At 30.6% G+C, this 22,952-nt stretch overlaps 1 protein-coding gene across 2 annotated transcripts; it reads right to left on the bottom strand.

Moving 5' to 3' along the window:
• Positions 1–1,199: 1,199 nt before the first annotated feature.
• eIF2alpha (eukaryotic translation initiation factor 2 subunit alpha) lies at positions 1,200–22,826 on the bottom strand. Of its 2 annotated transcripts, none has more exons than XM_075372922.1 (6): positions 22,703–22,826; positions 21,995–22,269; positions 19,709–19,937; positions 17,657–17,889; positions 7,838–7,953; positions 1,200–1,499 (listed from the first exon to the last, which is right to left on the bottom strand). In XM_075372922.1, exons 2-6 carry the CDS (start codon positions 22,230–22,232, stop codon positions 1,317–1,319), a joined length of 999 nt encoding a protein of 332 aa, XP_075229037.1. In that variant the 5' UTR covers positions 22,233–22,269; positions 22,703–22,826; the 3' UTR covers positions 1,200–1,316. The 2 variants fall into 2 exon arrangements, with proteins under 2 accessions (XP_075229037.1, XP_075229038.1); XM_075372923.1 differs by lacking the exon at positions 22,703–22,826 and adding an exon at positions 22,553–22,696.
• Positions 22,827–22,952: the final 126 nt, after the last annotated feature.

Here is a 22,952-nt window from a genome sequence, read left to right as displayed (position 1 = left end):
TTTTAATTAAATTCTATTGTATTTTAAATTATATAAACTTGTTTAATCACAAAAAAACAAGATTGTTATATTTCACATATATGGACCAAGTTTATCCCCCATTTTTTTATATATATAATTTCCAAACTCCATAACTTCAAAAAACAATTTTGTAAAATCTATAGTAAATATAGATTTACATATTTCAACATTACTTAAATCAAATCTTAAATTATTCTGGTAATCAATTTAGTCATAGTAAGCTTTTTCAAAATAATAACAATTTTTGAATAATAATCTCCATCTCCAGATATCAATAAAATTAGAATTCTATTTAAGATCTTTCTCTACAATCTGGAAACTTAAGTTTTATGCAACAGGGCATATCCACTGGTTATGCAAACTGGTAATCCAAATAAAATAAAGATTATACAAATATGCAGTTGTGGGACAGGCTAAATAAATCTTTTTTACAGCCCAAGCATGCTGTCTAAAGAAGGCAGTATATTTAAAAATGCTACGAACCCAAAAAATGCTATTACATCACAAGCAAGCATTGATCATTTGTAAGTAAGTAGACATAGTCCTCATGGTTGGAGAACAGTTTACTGTAGGTGCTACCAGTAATAAGAACAGGTATGTGCAGAGATGTCAGAAAAAGAAATCATTTTTAAAAGCAGTTTAGTAATCCTTTCAGTAGCTAATAATTGCCTTAACCGATTGATGGTTGATGCAAAAACTACATAGAAAGTCACAGACAAATAATAAAACTAATGAATAAATGGAAAAAGTATAAACAAAAAATAAAAGATGATGAAAGTACAAAAGGCCATTACAATGAACACCATCACCATCAATGTACAGTGAACAAATTGAGTGTCACTTGTAGAAATGAATATCACTGGTGCTTATGTTGACTTGGCATCCTGACACACAACAGTGTATACAGCTCAAAGGGAAATAACTAATTCATCACTTTCCATAGTAAACCTGGCATAGGATTCAAGTACTCTATAGTTCTACATATACTTATGCCATTTTCAGGACACATGTCACTTGAAAAGTCACGTGTGATCATTTAATTATGACCCGTGAACAGACATATTCACAATTATAGGATATACAATGCAGTTAATAACACTCCTTGCTTTTAATGGACTTAATTGTATTATCTAAACAAAATCAGGAATGTCAATAAAATTATTAGTTTATAAAACGTATCATATAATATACATAATATTTATTGTTAAAATCATTAGAAAATACAAACACTGATGACCTCAGTAAATACAATAATTATTGAAATGAAATGAAATACAGTTAATACAATTTTTCATTCACTCTTCAGTACTGTCTTCCTGATCACTAGCGCCATCTTGTCCTCTTTGTTTCGGATCTTCATCACCATCATCTTCTTCTTCTTCTTCATCATCATCACCAGCTACTTCAGCATTCTCAGCTTCAGCCTTCTCCATCTGTCTTGCCAACTCGGCTTCGTCAGTAGCAGTAACAACTTTGGGCTATAAGCAATATAGTTTTTTTTTAAACAAATTAACGACTATATAAATAATTTTCAAACTAAATCTAAAAAATACAAAACAACAGTTGAAAATGATTAACAAATATATATTATATAAAACCTGACAATGAACTACGGCAACTAAATATTTTGAGTGGTTTAGGTCGTATAAAGGAATTTCAAGGCACACTTCCATCGGTTCTTTAAATTAAAACTATCTGTTGCTTGATTATTGTCTCTCCAGTTGTCATTATGTATATCTGTTCTAGATAACAATCTGCAGCTTATTCTGCTGTGACAAGATACAAGACATTCATTATAGAAACAAGAAAAGAAGTTTCTAGATGAAGTCTGTATTAGACTGAGGAGATATCTAGAATACCACATGTCAAATTAATCTATTGATAAAGGGAAAATTCATAAAGAAAAGAAAGTTTTCTTAATGTTTGATGCCATTATTGCTACATTTAGATTTTGAGGTGATTTCATGAATAATTATGGAAAACAAAGAATTTATGTGGCCATGTTTCCAAATTACACAGTATTCAAACTAGAAAATTCCCATGTGTAAAAATATGTCTGCAATTATTAGTTTTAATGTACCTCTTATGGTATTGAATAAGAAAAAATAATGATAATTTCTCCAAGTCAGCTAAATCTGCTACAGTAATGCAATTTTTATACATTCTACTTCAAAATTGTCTTGTTTTATTGCTATTAATCATAAAAATATGAAAAAAAATTCTGTATAAACATTTGAAGATTGAGTTTTACAACACTATGTTGATTATATATATATGGATTAAATACAAATGAGAATTTTATTCTGAGAAAAAGAGAAATTAATGTACGATGTTGTGGTTGCATTGAGTGACAGACTGGACTAGTAAAGATACCACCCAACTTTGCATCATTGGATCGGTTGGTACCACAATGAGCGAGTTAAAGGTACATGTGTCTGTTGCGCAACGCATTATCATTAAATTTTTAATTAAAGAAAATATTAAATCTGTAGAACTTTACACCAGACTATGCGCAAAGTTCGGTGGTGGTTTGTTATTGAAGTTTATTGGTGGTGTAATGCTTTTAAGGAAGGGCGGGGAAGGGTTGAAAACGGTAAACCCATAATTAACATCCAAACCACAGTGTCACACCTACAAACAATCACTTGCAGAGCAGCTGATTTTGGATGACATATATACATTAATGTGCAGGAGATGGTAGCAAGAGCAGAAATTAGTGTTGGCAGTATTGAAACAATAATTCATCTAGATACCATAAAATTACCACCAGATGGGTAACTTGCCTCCATACCTTTGAACAGAAGTTTATGTGGGAAGAGAATGAGTACTCATCTAACATTTTATGAGGAGGATAGAAAAGGTGTTTTTTTAAGCATGGATGAAACACTGGTCTACCAGCAAATATCTTATAGTAAACGCATGAAAATGGAATGACAAAAGAAAGATGAGAAAGGACCTGTGAAACCAAAACCGAAGACCTGCCATCAGCTAGTAATGTTTTGTTTACCATGTTTTGAGACATGAGAGTATACAGTATGTTGTCTTTTTGTGCCAAATAAAATGCAGAAAAAACATGAATGCTGCCTACTGCAGCAATCATTTAAGGGAACGTCAATTTTTGTGGACAAATCTCAATCATATCTAGCACCCTCGTAAATATGGAAGACTATCTATGTTTTGATTAAAGATAATCAAAATCTTGACCATTAATATAATATTTACTTGAAACACAATTTTAAATTATAAAACAAAATAATAAATTACACAATAATAATTTCACTTTATAAAAAATATGATAAAAATCAATTTTTTTTTAAGAATTTGAATTATTTTGGAAAATTTTTTATACTTATATGCACAATAGAGCTATTCTTTTTAATAAATACACTATTATTTAAAAATTTGAAAATATATTTCAATAAAAATAATTTGAATGTTTCAGAATCTAACAGTAATGTTAAAACTATTTAAATAGAAACATTAAACATAATGTTATCAAACCGTCTGAATAAAACATTAAATATATAAATATATTTGTTCTAGTAAACAAATTTCTTTGAGGACACTTTAGTACTGTTACTACCTCAGTCATAAATTAAATATATGTTAAAATATTTAAATGTTCCGAATTGAGCCCTTTAATAACTGAAAATTTATTTTAAAAAAAGTAATATTCAGAACTATTTACTAAATGTAGAAAAAACTATGATGAAGTGATAAATCTTTATATGTAACAAATTTATGAATCCTAGCATATGTGTTCATTTTCCATTTGCAAACGTAAAATGACAAGAGTTTTATTCAATTTATAACATATTACCTCTAATTTAATATTTTCATTACTAGAACGCTAAGGTTGGATGATTTCTTTGCAATTTAATAAGAGGTAAGTAAGTGCAGATTATTTGATACGGGATGGCTCACCACTTTCCACCAGTATACTACAGGGCTTGAACAAAATGCACCTGTAGCAAAACAAATGAATGAATGATGGACTACATCTAGCATTCTAATAGTGTACCAAGCAGACGAATATGCCACACAGTCATAGTCCAAGCGGGAATAGATTAGAGCTCAATAGAAAAACAATATACATAGTCGATCAGCTTCCCATCAAGTATTAGATAATACTCTCAGCATATTCAACATTTTTAAACATTTTACCTACAACTCCTTTAAATGTGTTATCCATGTTGGTCGTTGGTCAAACCATGTACCTAAAAATCTAATCCATATGCATGCTTCAACTGGTCCACCATGTAAAAAAACTTGAGGATCAGTATCTTCCCTTAAGTATGAAAAACTTGAAGTAGTGAAGAAAAGCTAGTGAAGAAAAAAGTAGTCAAGTGTTTTATGTATTTGGGGAGTGAGATGGAGCAGAACAGAAGACTGGAGTTGAAAAACAGTAGGAGAATAAGGCAATTCAGTAGCAAGAACTCAAGTTTGTAGGACGGCCATTTTGGCACTAATAGATATTTTCAAAATATCTCCGAATAAACTAATTTAAACTAAGTGATTTTTAGTTAATACAGTGCGTAAACATTAAAACTAAAAAAGTACAGAGTGTGAGATAATAAATGATTAAATAGTTATAAGGTTTTTACTGAACTAGCAGTATGATCACATGGCAACAAGTTTAATGTGAACTTTATGCATGTTATGTAATAATTTAAAGCAGTTAAAACCTGTAAGAACTTAAATAAATACAATTAGTACAAAGATAAGCTTTGTTTTTAAGCGTTAAACATTGAGTGCGATAAGTTTAAATTAATATAATTGACAATTTAAAACTAGTATTAAAAGTTAGGTTAACCTAGGGTTGTTAATGTCTGCCAGATTTGGTGTTAACAAGCACATTGACTGAATAAAGATTAAACCAACTAGGTTAGTTTCCCTTGTGGCACAATTTCTAGTGTATCATCCAGTGATTTTCCTAGCCTAAAACAGTGTTACCAAACTAATTTTATATCATATAAGTTAATATTAGAAGTTGACCTTTGAAAATTTTATACATTAGACCTTATTTTTTTTCTGTCTCACAGGAGATTTATATAGGGAATAGACTTTTCCTTAAATTTATGCACTAGGGCCTCTGGGCTCAAAACTTATTGGGTTCCAGGCAAGCCCCTCGGACAATTTTCATCCCACCTACAATTCATCCCCAAATCTCTCACCCTCAATTTTCATCCTGAGTATTTTGCTACCCCTCCCAGAAAAAGGTTTCTTACCTTCGCCTCTCCCTAAAAAGTTTTCTTTCTTCCACCTTACATCCTTCTGTCCTTTTGGTGGTTCTGAATCCCGTAATGGAAGTACAACCAAAAAAAGCGATACAGACACCAGTGATGACAAGTGTGATGTTGAATGCGGTTAATGGACACGATACGAGAGCGGACATAACAAGAACGTTGTTGATCATTCCTACAGAAGAAGGTCTCTCCCCAGTGGCAAGTAAAATAGGAGCAAAGGCTGGGAAAGGAATGAAGAAAACAAGGCGAACCTTACAGTCCTCAACAGAGGAAGAGGAGACTACAAAGGAACTGGAGGATCTTGTAAAACAACTAGAGCGAATGACACAAGAACTCAAGAGAAACATTGACAAAAAAGTCAAATGCACAATTGTTGATGTAGAGGTAGACCTAACTGCCACAGTAAAAGAGCTAAGAGAACTTGTTGTTGCCTCAGTTATTACCTCAAAAAAGAAAGACATATGAGGCTGCCACAAAGACTATGACTAAGACAGGCTGCCCTATTGTGTTGACGGCTTGAATAATGGCATACAGCAGGAGCAGATGGCAAGCTTCATCAGTAAGGACTGACCCAGGGAAGTGTATAAACACACTAAGATTGGCTTGCCGGATAGTTGAGAGGGTGCTCTTGACAAGTGGTGGTGCTTGTTGTCAATGAAGCTTCAGAAAACAGGATGAAAAACAAGGGTAAATACCCTTTCCGCAAAGCACCCACATGTTGTGCGATTGCTGAACGACGCAAGAGTAAGTGCAGGCAAAATACTGTTGGTGAAGCTTGAAGCTAGAATCATTGGTGAAAAGATGGGTGGTGCGCCAGTTGAAAAGACTTTTCACCTGGCTTGTGTGAACACAGGAAAAGATACTTATCTCCCAAAGGCATTAGTTGATGTCACAAGGTGAAAAAAAATTGTGGTGGAAATCTTGGACCTGTACAGGTCGATATCTATAGACAAGTCTGCAAAATTCTGGAGTATGCGAAAGAAAACCAGATGTATGCACCATATGGTCGCACCAGTGGACAAATTTCCCTCCTCCTGGAGTACAGATGTGCAGGAAGCACCTAATCATAAAACAGACACTACATTTAAAAATGAAGGTGACCTATGCAGAACTTCTGAAATCAGTTAGGTCAGAAATTGCTGTACCTGAGACAACCAAAATCCTTTCCATATGGAAGACTGGTGATGGAGTGAGATCAAGGTGAAAGGACACAGAAAAAAGGCTGGAAAATCCAAGAAGATATTGTCACAAACGCTGAAGGAGAGTACAGTAATTACTGAATCAAAAACGGTGGCCCTCTGGATGTACAACCTGGATGGTGACATTGACACCAAGAATATTCTAAGAGAACTTTGTGAAGTGACTGGCCAAACCCTGCCGGATAATATTCAGATAATGACAAGACCTGGATTTGGCAAGATCAGAGTAATAATCTGTTGGCTCCCGGTATTGATGGCTGTGCCAATTATGCAATGGGGGGAGAGTAGATTGACCTCGTGTCGTGTAGGGTTGATCTTAGAGATCTCCCCCAACAATTTTTTAGGTGCCTGGAGTTGGAACTCACTGCCAGGAACTGTACACTGGAAGACAGGGCACAAGCCTGTTTCAACTGTGGGGGGGGGGGGCATCAGGCGGTAGAATGTAACATGCTGCTCTTCTTATATTTTAAGTATAATGATTGATGTTACATATTATTAGTAATGATTTTGTTTGTTTATAATGTTTGCTTTGATCTGCATAGCTGATATGATATTATTTCTTTGACCTAATATCGTGATGTATGAATGTGTGAGTAGGCGTTATTCCCCCTTCCAGATGAAATGCCTCACTAGTGTTACCAGGAAGGTTGGGAAACCAGGGGTGGAGGTTTAGTCAGTAGTGCACAGGTATACATGTGCACCTAGTAACACCTTGCAGAAAGAACCTGTTAGTGACCCTGACACTGCTTAGGCGTCTGTAAAATGAATTACCTGTCTCTACAAAAAAAAAACTAATAAAAAAAAATGGATTTTTGCAAGCAGTAAGAAGCTTGATAGAAGAAATGTAAAGAAGTAATGTTCAAATCATATTATGAACCAATCCTAACATAAAGACAAACACATGGGAGTTGTTAAGTAGGGAGAAATCAAGGCTGCGTTGATGAAATTCTTGAGATAGGAAAAACAAGGAAGGATAGACTGATGAATGAAGTAGTTAGGTCAGTTGTCAGGATGGGTAAGATGTCTGAAAGGATCAAAAGATCGAGTTGGTTTAGAAATGTAATGAGGATGGAAATAATGAGTGGAAATAAGAGAGGAAGACCACAAAAAAGATGAATGGATAAGGTGAAGAAAGAAATAGGGAATAGAGTAGAAGTGCCATTGGTGTTGTAAGAGGAAGTATGGAAGAATAGAGAAAAATTGAAGTTGTTTCCGAGAGGCTCTACCCAACTTGGAGTAAGATAAAGGGAAGAAGAAATAAAATGTACATAGAATCAAATTGAGACACTTACTCCTTCATTAAAGTTGATTAAAAATAAAAATAAATAATTAAGAACGGCAATAAAAGAAAATTCAAGATATACTACTTACAGCCATCTGAACCTGGAAAACACCTCCCATTTCCTTTATTTTCTCTTCTATAGCTTCTATGGCTACTTGTAATGCTTTTAAACCATCCTGTTTCTCAGGAGTTGCAGTGGTCATAACTGTAAATAAAATTAATTATATTTATAGAAAATAAAATATTATGGGGTAAAAAGACAATTATTTATATAGAAAGCTATTTACCGATTAAACCAGAGCAAACTGATCACATACTTTCGTTTATTTAAACATATGACTAAAATAGCATCAGGAGAATTTACTCTGATAAGAACCATTTAAATGTTGGGACTTATCAACTAACAAATGAGTTTTTATTAATGCTGACATTTACTGCAATTTCATTAATTATCAAATACTCCTAATATTAAATGGTTCTTTTTCAAGTAAAATTGCAAAAAGGTAAACTAATGTATAAATATAAACACTGAATTAAATAAAATTCTCTCCTCAAATAATTAATTTATAAATATGAAAACAATCTAAATCATGAGTTAAAATAAGCACCAGAATGTGTGTGCGTGTGCATGCATATGTGTCTATTACCATTTTCCTCAAAAACTACTGGACCGATTTTGATACAGTTTTTCTGCATTACATAAGTATCACTTCAGAGCAGGTTCTTAGATTAGTTTTACAGTTATAATCCGCCAGTGGACACTGCAGTAGTTATGTTTCTTCAAAACGACTTTGTGGGGTTTTTAAAATTTTTAATTTTACCACTAGTATATATCCCATTTTAACATAACTGGTACCACAAAATAAAATATATACAGGTATGGTAAACACAATAAATGATACCAGAAAATTTTTCATTTAGTATTAGAAATAAATCAGACTTGAGTCATAATCAAAGCATCCATGTTGCTAAAGTAGATATCTTTCCAAATTCTTAATATTTTAAGTAGTAACGTAACTGTAAATATAGGTAATTAAACTGATAAGTATAAGCCAAAGATGAAGCAATCAAGATGTTTAAATAATTTATTCCCTATTCATTTTTTAATACTTCAATTTGAAAAACAGATGTAGAATGTATGAATAGGGAAAAAATGTCTTGGGAATTCTACACATTTAAATTTTTGACTAAAATTATTACTAAAAGGTGTCAGCACTGCCATGAATGGAACCCTATTCCCAACACCTTATGCTAGGAGAGAAGGCATAAATTAAAAGTAAGAAAGAGAAAGGTGGAGGGTGATGATTGATCCAAAGAAAAACTTTATCTGAAGAGGCTACCTTACCACCTTGTTCAGGACCTGTAAATTAATGTAAAGTGATGTCCATGTGCTAATAAAATGGTATTGGTGCTGAAATAAAATTTTTATGACTCGCTATTTTTCTATGTTCTGACCTATGGTCTATGACCTTGTCAGATTAATTCTTTGATATATACTATAATTCAGTGCACCAGATTCATTTGTTTTCTTCATCCTCTTGCTTAATGTAAATATATCCTGTCATATTATTTCTTTTTATCTTTTAATGAACCAGCTGATCTTAATTATTTATTGTTAGAATTAATTATATGAATTTTCTTTCCTTTAAGATGTATTAGCAACAACATCACTAAATTTGTATTATTCTAGCTAAACATATTTAATATATATTTAAAATGTAAATAAATGTGACTTAACTAAAATCCTAAATTTACAACTCATTGTAATGTTTAATTAATGAAGTGTAAATTTTGACAGTAAATAAAGGAAATGATTGTTAATAATTGGTTATCTTGCATTACTTAATGTATAGTTTTACACAATCAACGAATTGCTCCGCAGCTGAAATAGTTGTACACACTCCAACCAATAGTAGATATCTACAGAGAATTTACAGAACATAATCCCAAACTCTGTGAAAAGATTCTGCATTTTAAACTGAAAAAAAAAATTCAAAAATGCTTTGTCTACCATCAGTAATAATATGTTAGTTAATAAAGTATGTAAATAGTAGCCAATTTGAAAATATGAGAAATAATTTTTTTAATTATTATTTTTGAGCATATACTGGAAGTCACATCAAAATGTTTATACCAACAAATTTGGATTCAATACCTTACCTAGATAAAAAATTATTAAGATATAAATAATGAGATTCAGCTAACCAACAATTATAAAATGTTTAAATCTATTCAAGTGCTTTCAGACCTTCGTCCATCCTCAGGAATATCCACTTGATTAATTATAAAAACTTTATATAACTATTCATTTAAAATGAAATAAAATAAAATAAACAAAAATTTTATATCCATAAACTGATTATCATAATATTAAAAGTAATTTTGGTACTAAAAGTATAGTAACAGTCAGACGTAAAGTAAAAACATTTCTTGTCAGTAAAAGAATCTCAAATGTTATAATATGAAATGAAAACAATTGGGCTAACCCAGTGAGTGGCATATACAGAATTTTGTTAAGGAGGGGGGGCCAATATGGAACTCACCAAGGTTGAAAAGTGAAACTGGCACTGATGAATCCATATTCTATGAAGGAACTGAATAAAGAATTGAAGGTAGTTGTCTCAAACGTTCAAATCAGTACTCTACTAATGCATTATTATTTTGAAAAATTGTCGTTTAAAAAGAGTACTGGCAGTTAAATTAATATAGTATTAATTATTAGTATATAGCCTATATATTATGTTACTTCATTCAAAAATTTCAGCATACACAATACAATGTCCAAACAACATTTCTTTTTCATTATTTCATTTAACAGATCTTCTGCAGTTGGAGTGTAGTTTCTATGTATGTTGAGGCGCGCTGATCCAATAAAACGTATATTTCCAGTAGGATTATGAAAATATGTTTTTAAACAGTGTAATGTTGAGAAAGTGAATATATTTGGCATTATGTTAGGATTGCACATAATTAACCCATCTACACTCGTTTTCAGTTGGTCTCCCTTCTCAAGATGTGCAACTTTTCTGTACCGCAATTTTAATTCATTATTCACGTCTTCCTGGCAACCGCTTCTTATGTCACTGGCATAGAATTCTGTAAGCAGAGTGAAAGCAGAAACTTGAGACGGCAGGGGCAGGTCTGGGTTTTTAGGTAAAAGGCACTGAAAGCCTTTCAATATTTCCTTGTGTTTCAAGAAACAAGAATCTAGTTGGGACATGAAGGTATTCATTAATAGAATGTAAGTAGAAACATGGAAGTAAAATTCTGGCGTGACTGATGGTAAATCCAAATTTACACCATTTTTTGCTTGCGCTTCCATGGAGGGATTTGAATGGAGGACCCCAACCTATCAAGACTTTTGAAGCACAAATGAAAACTTCAGAAAATCCTTCATCAACATTTCTGTGTAATTTCATTTCACTGTTACTATCTTCAGCAGGTTTACTGCTTCCATGAGATCAATAGTTGAATTCTGCAGTTATTTACACAATGGGATACTTAAAGAAAACATCTCTGAATACAAAACAGTGACATCACAAATTGATGATCAGTCAAAGCACATAAAAGTGAATTTGACTGTGAGGACAAGTTTTTGTCATTCCATTCTGATATGCTATGAAGGGTTGCAATAATAGGGTCATACAATTCCAACACCTCAGCCACAGAATTATACCTTTCAACCAACATGTTGCACAAAGAAAAATAAGTTTTTCACTGCGAGAAGTTGTACTTTCTATTTCACGTATCGCTGATTTTAAAACATCTTGCCTTTTAGGGGTATTAAGAAATTTGTACAGGCTCGATATTGTACCCATACAGTTTCTAATGGCAGTTACTTCACAGACACAGGATACAGCTATGTTGACGCTGTGTGCTGAGCAGTGGACATATAAAGCTGACTGAATTATTTCCTTTGCATGTGCCTGGACTCCGTTTACTTTACCTGACATGGATATAGCTCCATCATATCCTTGACCACAAATGTTATTTATGTTTACATTTAATGAACGCAACTTGTCCAATACTGCTGATGCGATTCCTTTTCCGGTCACATCATATAATGGTAGGAATTGTTGAGTTTTTGGTCACAGTGAAATTTTCTCTATCAACATAACAAATATACAGTGATAATTGTTTTAAGCCTAATATGTCTGACGTCTCATCAACGAGAATAAGAAGCAACTGGAGGCATTAAATTCTTTCACAAGATTTCGAACAATCAGGTTGTTGCACACTTCAATTATTTTATTCTGTATTCTAGGACTGGTGTACTGCGTAATGTTTCCCACATTACATGTCAACATATTTTTTAATACAGTATCAGTCTTACTCCGAAAGCTACAAAAGAGCCCTGAAATTGCCATCATTTATTTCTGGTTCTTGGACGACCTTGACCTCTATTCGTCCCAAATCCCTGTGGCCTCACAGAGCAACATACTGTTTCCCGCAAAACAAAATACTCTGAATAATAGGAATAAGTTTTTTTCTGTTTTCCAGTTTCTTTTGAGTTGTTGCAGTATCTATTAGCAAATATACAAACGTTTTCTTCCCACATAAAATTTCGGTCAAAGTATTGGTTACCTCCAAACTTTCTTTGTGATAAAGACACTTCTCATGTTCTGAACATTGCTTGACAGCATATCCTTCAAATTGTTGTCAAATTTGTTGTCAAATTTCTCACTACAAAGTTGACATAAGGGTTGCTTGCCAGATCAAACAATTTCTTGGAGCAAAAAGTGCACAAAATTTACAAATTAAAGCCACTTAAACTGAAATCGCAGATTGCTCTTTCTTTTTGTTCCAAACCCTGAATCTGGTTCCCAGATATTGACCAAGACATCAAGTTTTTTTTCATTAGAAAAGTCTTTTCCTATGTAAACACCAATATCATAAGCATGTGGTTCAGTGGAACTTGAAGATGTTGAAGTTTCCGGAAGCAAAACAATACATTTATCACTTCCAAATGATTCAGCGGGCATAACAACATTATTGAGTGATGTTGATGTACATTCAATACCAGCCGAATTTTCACAAGAGGATATGAAACTAGTTTCGAGAAGAACATTCGCAACAGCATCGTTCATTGCAACAGCAAAGAAATATTTGGCAATGTGAAATTTTCACTAACGTTAACAAGAATCGGTACTGGCATGCGACTTTTTGCTAAAAAACTGTAAAATTGGACTTTGAGGTCGCTTAGAAAAATTAAAGAACATGGAATGATAATGTGAAGTTTCTATTTAAATTTTAATTCAGTTTGTTATTGTTTAAATAAAAATAAAATTTCTCTAAAATATTAGTTTTATAAAAATCATTAGAATATTACATCAATAAAATTGTTTAGATTATAATAATTACGATTGTATCCCAAAATGTGTTTCGCGAAGTTAGAACAGTCTTATTTTTTTTATTTATACAATTAATATGTTCCTTGATTCTAACTGAAAATGATCTATTTTGTTATTAGTTATATATGTTGTTTTTAATTCAAATGATTTAGATATTTTATAAAATTTTCTATAATTTGTATTATATTCAACTTTAACATAATCTTTTCCAATAGTATTATTTGTTAGTTTTATATTATCTTTTATATATATTTTATTACTTAGTTTGTTGTATAATTTGTTTACTAAATTTACATTATAACCATTTGTTATAGCAATATATTTAATGTTATTTAATTCATTATTTAGTTCTATACTATTATGTTTTAAATATTTTATTGCTCTATAAATTAAAGAATTAAAAGTTGCTATTTTATATTAAATGTACTATAGTGTCTTGTTTAGTTGGTTTTCTGATTGTCTTTGTCAAATTTATTATTACTTTTTATCTCCAAATAATTAACACTATTGTTATTTTCCTGGTTTAAAGTAAATTTAATATTATCATCTATAGAGTTCATTTTTTAAATTATTGTATTCTCATCATAAGTTGCTGATTATCAATAATTAATATATCGTCTACATATCTTTTGGAGAATATAATTTGGTGTTTGTTATGATTAAATTTAAAATAGTTATATTTAATATATAATTTTAATAAATGTATTATTTCATGTTATATTATCTATTTTTAATTTGGTCAGTGTTATAAATTATACAGTTTTATTAGTGTCAATATTTGTATACACATCCTTTACGTCGTGTTATAACTTTAATTGTACTATTTATGTTGACATCAATTATATTTTTTAATTCATAGCTATTTTTTAAATTATATTTGTTATCAGTTTTAATGTACTTGATAGGATTTTACTTAACTGATAAACGAGTGAGTTAATATAATTTATATACTGAGGGGTAGTCCCCTCAATATTGGGACATTGGTATTTTTTTTTTTTTTTGTCTTCAGTCATTTGACTGGTTTGATGCAGCTCTCCAAGATTCCCTATCTAGTGCTAGTCGTTTCATTTCAGTATACCCTCTACATCCTACATCCCTAAACAATTTGTTTTACATATTCCAAACGTGGCCTGCCTACACAATTCTTTCCTTCTACCTGTCCTTCCAAAATTAAAGGGACTATTCCAGGATGCCTTAGTATGTGGCCTATAAGTCTGTCTCTTCTTTTAACTATATTTTTCCAAAGGCTTCTCTCTTCATCTATTTGCCGCAATACCTCCTCATTTGTCACTTTATCCACCCATCTGATTTTTAACATTCTCCTATAGCACAACATTTCAAAAGCTTCTAACCTTTTCTTCTCAGATACTCCGATTGTCCAAGTTTCACTTCCATATAAAACGACACTCCAAACATACACTTTCAAAAATCTTTTCCTGACATTTAAATTAATTTTTGATGTAAACAACTTATATTTCTTACTGAAGGCTCGTTTAGCTTGTGCTATTCGGCATTTTATATCGCTCCTGCTTCGTCCATCTTTAGTAATTCTACTTCCCAAATAACATTGGTATTAATTAGTTAATTTAAAACTTTGTTTAGTGTATTCATCCTTAAAAATGTATTTACATTTTTTGATGTTAGAAATAAATTCTTTTTTAATTTTATTAGTGGGATCTCTGATGAACAAACAAACTAAATTTGATAATGATATATTTTATTTAAACAAATTATAAACAATAACACTGATAGACAAAAAAAATTTTTTTAATGTTTCTGAAAGTGTGATATAATTTCCCGAATTCCTTTTTTGCATACATTAAAGATCTATAAATACAATTATTCTATCACCCTTATTTTTAAATAAATTATGCTTCAAAAAAATTAAGGGAAAATATAGTTAAAATTCATTAAAGTAAAATTTTGCATAGTCATACCTGTGTTAGAATGATTTTGCTAATGCTTTTCTTTTATAAATAGCTTTAATAGCACATCCCGAATTAATATCCAACAGTAATCGGCTAGTATGTTGGTATTCCATTTCCCTTTATAGCGGTTTTCTATCAACGAAATGTCTTGGTGGAAATGTTCACTGTTCTTCACTTATGTCTCCAAGGTTGTCCGGGAAAAAATCCAGATGTGAGTGTAATACATACATACAGACATATTACATCGCATACCTCTGTATGAAGTTAGAAGTTGATTGATTAACAGTATCATGGTAATTGTCGGATTTTTGTTTGCCAAGAAAATTTTTGCAAATGTCTTTAAATGAAGCCCAAGCTTCACCTTCTGCATTATTTAACACTGAGTTAAATATATCATCTTTGACCAACTCTCTTATTTGAGGACCAACAAATATTCCTTCTTTAATTTTTCCTTCACTTACATTCGGAAATTTCTGCCTGATGAACAAAAATCCAGGACTATCCTTCTTCATGCTTTTACTAAATTTTTCATTTGTCCTAACTTTATATGCAGATGGGGTAAACATTTTTTTAGGTTCAACTAAGGGCTTATGAATAATAATTTTCCCATTTGGAGTTAAGTTATCTCGTTTCTTCCACTCTTTAGTAACATAATGTTTAGCCCTAGCTTGGCTGTTCCATTCGCACAGAAAACACATGTACTTAGTATAGCCTAACTGTATGCCTAACAAAACAGCTATAACTTTCAAATCACCTCGTATGTGCTAGCTATGTTTTTATAATTTATTTTTTCAAGAATGTCATTCATCACATCGTATATCTCTTTCAAATTAATACCATTAGCAATTGGTAGCGAAGGATATTTGTTACTGTTTTGTAGCAGAACCACTCTTAAACTATACTTGGACAAATCTATGAAAAGGCGCCAGTCCTCAGGTTTATGATTTTGTCCTAAGTGCAACATAAGCTCATCAATATTTGTGCAATAAACTAAATAATTTTGATCAACTAAGAACGGAGAAAGTTCTTTTTATCGGCTTCAAAAGCCCAATTTTTAAAAAGATTTTTTGAAGTAAATTCCAATCTTGCAGTCTCGATCCTAACAGTTCAGCTTGATTTTTTGATAAATTTAAATCCCTAACCAAGTCATTTAATTCACCTTGTAATATAAGATGTGGCTTATTGGAGGGTAATTCAAAATCAAAGTCTTCTTCAATACTGGCTGATCCTTCATTGCTGCTTTCGAAACATACATTCACAGGTGGCTCAGGAACTGGAATAATTTCACTGTGAGGTACAGGCCTGATTGCAGATTGCAATAAAGTATATTTTACAGTATGTTTAGATTTTTTAGAAATTTCAGACACACTTGTTAAACAAAAATAGCAATCGGTTACATGATCCTTTATTTCTCACCAAAACATAGATCCACCAAATGGCAAAGCCTTCTGAGTACCTTTCAGCCATCCTCTTAAATATGCAGAAAATTAGTGCACACTATATGAGAAGTCCATGTCTTATCCTGATCAATTTTAAACTGAAAGTACAAATTATATGTTTTTTTGATTAAAGATGTAAAGCTTTTTCTACTTGATTTTATGGCAAATTCACCACATACAGAACAAAAGGCATCCACATCATTTACACAATTTCGAGGCATTATGACACTGCACTGTTAACAAACTTAGGACAGCAATAACACTGAACAAAATTAATTCATTCTTAAATTCAGTGCTTAATGCAAACAACACATCTGTGTTTTCAGCTACATGTTTTGACCTGCACAGACATGATTAATCTTGTTCATGAAGGCTCACTCTTCAGTATTAGATATGATGTCGTAATATGTGACTATGATATGATTTAATTCTTTGTGTAGTATTGTTTATTTACAGCTTAAAAATCAAGTTAACAAAGTTAAACAATAAAAAATGAGCTAACAAAATACAGTATAGGAGCTTAAAATGCTAACTATTCTCAATAACAATTGAAATTCTTTTACTGACAGGACATGCTTTTACTTTTAAATATGACATTACTATACTTTTAGTACTAAAATTACTTTTAATAATATGACTATCAATTTAGGGACTATCAAGTTTCAGTATATTTTATTTTATCTCATTTTAAATGAATAGTTATATAAAGTTTTTATAATTAATGAAATGGATATCCCTGAGGATGGATGAAGGTATGAAAGCACTTGAATAGATTTAAACATTTTATAATTGTTGGTCAGCTGAACTTTATGTATATCTATAAAATACCAACTGTGCCATGTTACAAAAATATAAGATAAATTATTAATTTTTGATAAAAAAAAGACAAGCAGAATGGAAAATGAAATGCTTTTAAATCTATGTTCACTGGATATTTTTTTCAATATATGTAGAAACATCTCAACATTTTTGTTTGGCATTATATTTTGTAAACATGCTATAGTATCATATACAACCTATAATTCAAATGTAAAATCCATAACACACAGGTTGGTTCATTGACTATGACAGGTTGGTTATAAACTATGCTTAACTGTTAAAATTCACAATATTAATCTTATCCAAAAATAAAATGTTTTACTAGAGTTGAAAGCAACAGGTTGTATAGTAATATAAAACTAATATCTTACCGTACAATGGTGGTGCTATAAGATTTATTTTTATTGGCAGATCATCAGTAGAACACGCCAACCCAGATCTTAAAGAAGCTTTTACGGCATCAATACCTTCATATCCATAACACGCTACTTCTATATCAGCCCTTATCTTTACTGCCTGTGATGTTAATTTCCTTTTAATATTATTCAATAAAACTTCTTGTGTATTCTCATCTAAACCACATTCAGCTAAGATTGATGGATCCCTTTGATTGCATGAAACAGAGAAAAAAGATTAATTGTAAAAAAAAAATATATATTAAAATTACATTTACATATATATTATTGTATAAATTTGGAAGCAATGATCTGAAATTCTTTTTTTTAATAACCTTGAATGGACTCTAGCAACAGGTGAATTAATTCTTTTTAAAGGTCTTTTCAAGACGGTTCTAACATCCTTATTTTTAAAAACATAATTTAGATTAGAGGAAATTTTTAAGGTTTAATTATACTCTCAGGCAAAATATCAAACATGTCTTATGCAAGCAGACTGGTTAATGTAACAAAATTGATTGTTTTAATGTAACAGAATTGTTATACTGGAAGTAGAACAATATACTCATAAGAGTATATTGTTCTACTTCCAGTATAAAACAAGTCAATGTTTGTTGAGTCACATTGACAAAGTCTACAGCTGATGTGACATTCAGTTCATGATGTATGTACCAGGTAGCATAGTATAGATAAACTGATTGTTGGACAATCACAGATCAGACCAATAATCAATCATCAGCCTTAATTTTTGACGTTAGTAAATTGTGCCTATAGTAGTATTTTTCAATATTATTTAAAAATAGTATTTACCAACATTAAATTTGCTTTTATTAATTTTACACAATAGTAAAAATCAAGTCTTTTATGATAATGGTTCCAACTTCAGTTGCGCCAAAAATATTCTTTATAATTTATATCAACTTTTAAATTCATAAAACCTTAAGTCATGCATTCAAGAGTTCCCATCTATACAAGGTATAATCTGATCATTTATTCCTCTTTTTTATTCTCGTTTTGGTAGTTGATGGAAGAGAGCAATTAAGAGTGTAAAATATCACATGAGTCATGTAATAGGACAAACAACCCTTAATTATTATTTAAATAATTTTGATAATTATAACTCTTTCTCCAACTATAATTCTAATTACAGAGCATGAGGAATTACTGTGTATATTAAAAAAGAAATAGGCCTACATTGTATTGATTATTCTAAAATAAATTTTATATCTGCCGATGGTGTACAAATTAAAATTGTGTAAAATAATTTTAAGTTTAACATAATTGCTTTTTTATCAAAAGAAACCTATTTACAGGAATTAGAAAATTATTTGCAAGAGCCTGAAAATGAGAATGCAATATATGCAGATGATATAAATATAAATGGTATGATTGATAATGCAACAATTGATAAATATTTACTACTTCTTTTGCAAGGTCATGGTTTTAGTTTTATAACATACAGCCCTACGTGGCTTATATCTGGTACGTGTATAGACCATATTGCTACCAGAATAAGGAAATCAGTTGTGAAAATTATGATTTTGAAATTCTTGATGTAGACATTGATTAGAGTAATACTTCAGAATTCTAGTCTAACGAATAATAAAATTAAGGATAACGTTAGTAAAGTTTACATTAATATTGATAAGCTAAAAGAAAAACTTTATTCTATGAATTGAAGTAACATCTTTGAATCAGAAGATGCATTTACCTTATTTTTTAATGTCTTTTCTGAGTGTTTAAATTCAGTAAAAAACACATACATGTAAAATTAAACATAATCCCTAAAGACAAGGATAAATATGATATATAATAAATAAATATAAATTTATATCATATTTATAATATATATATATATATATATCATTCAATTCTTGGATTATCAATTTTGAATTTTTAATACAATTCCCACATAAATTATGGCAGTTAGTATTTAACTTTGTTTATATTAAAAATAAAATCAGCAAAATTACATTGTAATGCAATCAAAATGTTCATTTATATTGACACTTCATAAATTATACTTACAACACAGCTTGTTTAAAGAAATCGTAAGCAGAAGCTTTCTTCTTTAATCTTTCTTCAAATAACCAGGCAGTTCTTTGATATAAATCTTCAAGCTGTTCATTAGTTTCATAATTAAGAAGTTCTGCTACATGGCGTAAAATTGAATTAACTGCCTTAGCTTTAGCAAATCTTTCAGTACATTTTTCTATATCTTCTGGTGACACTCTACGTTTACTTAAATCAATATATCCTAAATAAAAATGAAATAACAAAATTAAAAATAAGCAGAATTGCAGTAAGACATAAGTAAGTACACTAGCAACCAGAAGGTAAAAATCTAAGAAAAATGGGAAGATGTTTGTCATTTACTTTTAACAAAAATTTTTACATCTTTTAACTGATTTAATTTAAATTTGGTAATTAATTACTATGTATCCTCCTATGATTTTTTTCAAATTTAAATTTCCATTATAAATTGGTATAAAATAAATTTTATAGAAATTTAGTTCAATAAAATTTAGTCAGAAAGATAATAAATTCAGTTTTTTCCTATCGCTGCATATGTTATCTAAAACAGTTATTCTAATCAGTTATGCAACTGGTAAAATTGCAATTTCCATTCTGGATAGTCATGGCTTTATGTAGTTATGGTATTGCTTTTGGTAAAGATGATTCCATGCTCGTAGTAAGTGATTTTATAGTCATTTCACAAGACAAACTGAAACTAAACCAGTTTATAGTTTTATATACAGAATGTCCACATGGAACTGTGAAAAATATGGTAATCGAATGGTACTATAAACATCATGCACTGCTGTAAGAAGTGGGTGAAAATAATAAATAACAAGCAAAAAATCTATTAAAACATAGTGATTTCACAAGTTAACAATTTAAAAATACGTGGTTTGAAAACTACAGTTTACAATGAAGAAAAAAAATTCAGTTTACACTGCTGTGGATCACCTAGTGAGAGAGTTTATAATGTTCTGCGCAGAGTTCAAAATATCAAAGCAAGCATGAGTAGTTTAGAGCTCTTAACTACAATATGTTTGTATTCACAGTGCCATACTGAATTGGGGCATTGAGATGCCTAATTAACAATATTGTAATAATTAGCGACTGTTGGTATTCATACAAATACAGAAAGTTTCATTCATCTGACTACCACAATAATAACTTTGATCCATGCTGCTCACATGCAGACTACAGGTACATTATGATGTGAAATCTGGTTGAAAATGTCTAATTTGATAACTAGAAACACAATTTTGTAGGGCATCTTGCTGCAATTACGTTCAAAATGTAACATTCCAACCACAATGCTCATGTAAATATCTTCACTGATGTGTAAAGCTGCTGTATTCACAGTTCAAACAGTAAGATATTTAATGTCTCACATGAAGCAATATTCATAAAAGAAGATAGATCTAAATTAAAATGGGCTACAATGTTTGTTAGGACCACTGTATATTTTACGTAATTTTTTCTTATTCTAGCATAGCAGGCTAAACAGGCAGGAGCTCTGCCAGGTTCTATTTGCCATACTGACAATTAAGTCCATGCCCTTTGTGTTTGCCTTAATGAAGCTGATTTTATAATATAAAGAGCATATATATACAGATCATAATAACTTTAATAATTAAAAGTACAAAATTTGACTGCATTAAACGTTTAGAAAACAAACTTTAAGCAACATGATATTGGCTTCAAATTATTGACACCCAATACATTTATTATAAACCCAATCTATTAACTGCACAGCACTTTAGTGTTTAAGGATAACTGTCTCATGAAGGAAGGAATCTATAATTTTTTCTCTAACAAGTGAGTCATTAACCACCAAGGCAACAGAATGTTATGATGATGATATTTAGTTGTAAACAGCACTATGTCTATAGCAGATGTTTTCCTTTCTACACCACAGAAGCAAAGAAAGACATCCCTTTAAGACTACCCGCCAACCTCAATACACATAAAAAGTTAAGAAAATAATCTTGCTTTTTAAAAAAGACCTTTAGGAAATTATGTTAAAACACTAAAAAATTTGGTTTGAAAGAATACATTTTCCTTCATATCTTCCTCCTGGAATAAAAGGATAAACACAAAATGGGTATTTTTGGTTGCTTTTGATATAATGCTGGTTTACAAATGCAATTTGTATACAATAATGTACAATTTCTATAAAAATAGTCATGTTCATATAGCATAAAAGATGACTAAAAAAAATATCATTAATCTCACTGGAACATAAAAATTAATAATTTTAGTTATAAAAGTAGCAAGAATAAAAATCAAAATGATACTTACCTTTTTCTTTATCAACTCTTATAACAACAACAGGTTCAGTTTTGCCAACTCTAATAAGTTTATTAATTGATCGGATACGTCTACGTGATAATTCAGACAGCAATATCATTCCTTCAATATTATTATATTCCAATAGATGAACATAAGCACCCATTTCAGCTATACTACGGACATTAACCATGACAACATCCTCGACCTCAGGATACTTTTCTTTGTAAAAACGACAACTTAGAGGCATCTTACTCAATGGAAATGTACTTCTTCAAAAATTACACCTAAAAGTGAAAATTATATTACTTTCAACTGAAAAATAAACATAATTATATAAACTAAATACAAACACTAGAAATTTACATTACACAAGAACAGTTTATCAGAATCTGAATAAGTATACAGCCAAGTGAAAGGAATAATTAGTTTTTACTATATTACAAGATTTATGAACTTCAACATTGCCTAACCACACAATGAATATAGTTTTTATTTTATTAGAAAGCTATTTACGCTACAAATTAATTTTATAAAATTTCATTAGTAAATACACTCCTTACTGCTTACTTTTAAAAAAAAATCTACTATCAACAAACATATTTAACTGAACTTTCTACGTTCTGTCATTGCATCAGAAATGGTGTTCGGGCAAATAAAAATAAATTACGTAACCTCTATTACCGTTTGTACTTTTAAATAAATATAACTTATACACACCAATTAAAAATTTAATTACAGGAGCATGTATGATAACTAAAATATCTAAGTTTAAGCAAAACAACTCAACCTTCCACGATGCACACGGAACATGGAAGGTAACGCTAATTCAGGTTATATATCATCCTTGAAATCGAAATATTTCCTTGGTTTTTATTCACAGGTTGCATTAATTCTTTATTCGGATAGAAAATAACTTATAATTGAATTTAGAATTTAATTCTAAGAATGAGGTAATTTTATTGTTTAA

This window comes from Lycorma delicatula, chromosome 8 (assembly GCF_047948215.1).
Source record: "Lycorma delicatula isolate Av1 chromosome 8, ASM4794821v1, whole genome shotgun sequence".
In the NCBI taxonomy this organism is placed as follows: Eukaryota; Metazoa; Arthropoda; class Insecta; order Hemiptera; family Fulgoridae; genus Lycorma; species Lycorma delicatula.
This window is presented reverse-complemented; position numbering and strand designations above follow the sequence as displayed.